The 2500-nt window shown below is 41.8% G+C and overlaps 1 protein-coding gene across 3 annotated transcripts in view; it reads right to left on the reverse strand.

Moving 5' to 3' along the window:
• Positions 1 to 2500, reverse strand: part of LOC137968156 (aminopeptidase NAALADL1-like) — a 32191-nt gene that overhangs the window by 2381 nt on the left and 27310 nt on the right. For all 3 annotated transcript variants that reach the window (XM_068814784.1, XM_068814783.1, XM_068814782.1), the window contains 2 exons: positions 2499 to 2500; positions 1 to 760 (listed from right to left, as the gene is read on the reverse strand). The exon at positions 1 to 760 is cut by the window's left edge; the exon at positions 2499 to 2500 is cut by the window's right edge and continues 293 nt beyond it. In XM_068814784.1, the coding sequence (XP_068670885.1) occupies positions 1 to 760; positions 2499 to 2500 (762 nt within the window). The remainder of the gene's footprint in view (positions 761 to 2498) is intronic.

Here is a 2500-nt window from a genome sequence, read left to right on the forward strand (position 1 = left end):
GCAAACTTTTCAATCCAGTAGAAAGTATCTTCTTGTGTATGGTAGGTGGGATACAGTTCAAAGTCACCTTCTTTAGTATAGTTATAAAAATAGCTAAAATCAGCTGATGGAATACCATTCGTGAAATAAAACGGAATGAAATCACTTAAATATCGGAAATTCCGAAGTTGTGGGTAACCAGGGATTGAAGAAGCTGGACCACGGCTCATCATAACATCGAACATGGATTCGTTCCTTCCTTCATCAACTGGCACTTTCACTTGTCTTATCCATTTGTAAATAAGGTCCATAAGAAGTGGGCTGGTTTGTGCCAGGAGTGTATGACTGCCTTGCACAGGAACATCGGTGTTCAAATAGGCAACGCCACGTTCCTTGAAGATATAAGAATTTTCTTCCAACCACTCAACGGAACCCATGAGGCCAAATTCCTCAGCTCCAAAGCTGCAAAATTTTATAGTTCTCCGAGGCCTCCAACCCTGCTTGACTAATTTCATTAGGACTCTGCTTGTCTCCAGTAGTAAAGATGTCCCTGTCGATGCATCTGCGGCTCCATAGACCCAAGCATCGCGGTGATTTCCAAAGAATACGTAACGGTCAGGCTCTTCCCTTCCAGTAATCGTTGCGATAACATTGTAGATCGTTTTACGAGCAAGTTGATTATTGATGCTGAGCTTAATTGTCCAGTTATTTTTGGTATAGTTTTGATCACATCGGAATGTCGAGGTAAGATCTCTTCGCCACTTAAACGGCACCGCATCTCCTACAAAAGTAAGCATGGAATTAATATGTGGTCTTGCCAGTAATAAAATTTCAAGCGTGCTACAAAAGTTCATGTAAGGTTGATCCGGCCTCCCTCTTCATAGCCTGCAGTGCAGGCGGATTTTGGCGGGGGCGAGTGGATATATATTTCCATCGGATGTTCAGGCCGCCATCTTGAAATAGAAAAACAGTGGAGAGTTAGGGCGAGGTTTATTTTTCCTTCCCCGCCCCTCACCCCCTCCGACACTTTGTCATTCTCGCCCCAATTCTCCCAGTCTGCAGCGAATCCAAAATGGCGGCAAGACACTCGAAAGATCGAAAGATGAAAACCACCAAAACCGCCTGCACTGCAGGCTACCCTCTTCAGTATTCCAAGGGCAACTGCTATTCAATATGGTACATTTGTCAATTTTTCTTTTGGGATAACTTCCTCCTCACAATTCCTTCAGCTTTAACTGTATTACTCTTAGCCATTTCTTCAATGTCAACAATTATAGCCGAAATGTGAGATCAGGGTGATTTACGTCTTGAATTTTTAGTCGGGCCTCAACATTAAATCTTGCATCGTTTCTAGCTTGGGCCTTCCACAAACTTTCTAATTTCTCGTGTTACTTCAGTCCAAGATGGATTTTGGCCCCAAGAATGTCACGCAATTAGGTATGACCTATTGGGGTTCTCTATAACAAATTTCGCCTTTTTAGAAGTCCTCTTTAAGTGTCAAACCAGCTTAAGTGCGTTTTCATTTTTTAGCGACCTCTAAAAATTTGAAGCCCGTTTAAACGGTGTTAACGTTTGCTTCAACATGCATTCAAAACATTGCTGAACTAAATGTTCGGTGCTTTTGAACAGGTCGTCCAACATTGTTAAAACCGTTTGAAATCGGTTTAAACTTTCATTCAGCATCGCATCGATTCAACTTTTTCTTTGTTCTCGAAAATGTTGAATGGTCTTGAAGCAGTTTGAACACCCTGTTCAACAATTGTAGAACATACGCACGCTCACATTAGACCGCAAAGGTCAATATGGCCTAGTTTAGCTGAACGAGAGACTGGTTTCTAGTTATTAGTTCCTCGCAAGCAAATTTTGCGAAAGTGTTGGTTCTTTTATCGACGCAATGTTAGGACCGTTTAAACGACCGCCGCTCAACTGTGTCTTTGCGTCCAACATTTGCCCAAAATCCGTTCAACTTTTGTTGTTGCATTACAAAGCAGTTGTGGCATCACCGCCGAGGACGATTCGTGTCTCTCTTCAGGTTATCCGAGGGACAAACGAGGGACAAACGAGATCGAGGTTTTCAAGCCCTTTACGAGCGCCAAAATTCCCTTTATATCTCAAGAACGGAGAGCTTCATTACCATTTTGCTTTCTTGAAAACATGTCAAGAGACCAGCTTTCCAAAACAAGCGAGCAATTCATTTTAGCAAAGAAATAGTTGAGGTTAGGCGCACTTTTCTCTTTGAAGGCAGTTAGCCATTTAAACCCACTTATAATTATCAAAGATGTTTGTATATGTAGGAATCCATGCTGTCCAATTTAAAAATAATTGAGAGACAAAACTTCAGGGGACTGCCAAAATATGACGAGGCCGTAGGCCGGAGGTAATGATATGGTGGCAACCTCTTGATTCAAGACTGGGTTAAGTCCGCCATTATCTTATCAAAACAAGGAGCGCATGGTAAAAGGCAAGAAAACAACAGAATACAATGAGGTAATTATGATATTAAAACATTTTAACATTACCG

The sequence above is a fragment of the Montipora foliosa genome, chromosome 8 (genome assembly GCF_036669935.1).
Source record: "Montipora foliosa isolate CH-2021 chromosome 8, ASM3666993v2, whole genome shotgun sequence".
Classification (NCBI taxonomy): Eukaryota; Metazoa; Cnidaria; class Anthozoa; order Scleractinia; family Acroporidae; genus Montipora; species Montipora foliosa.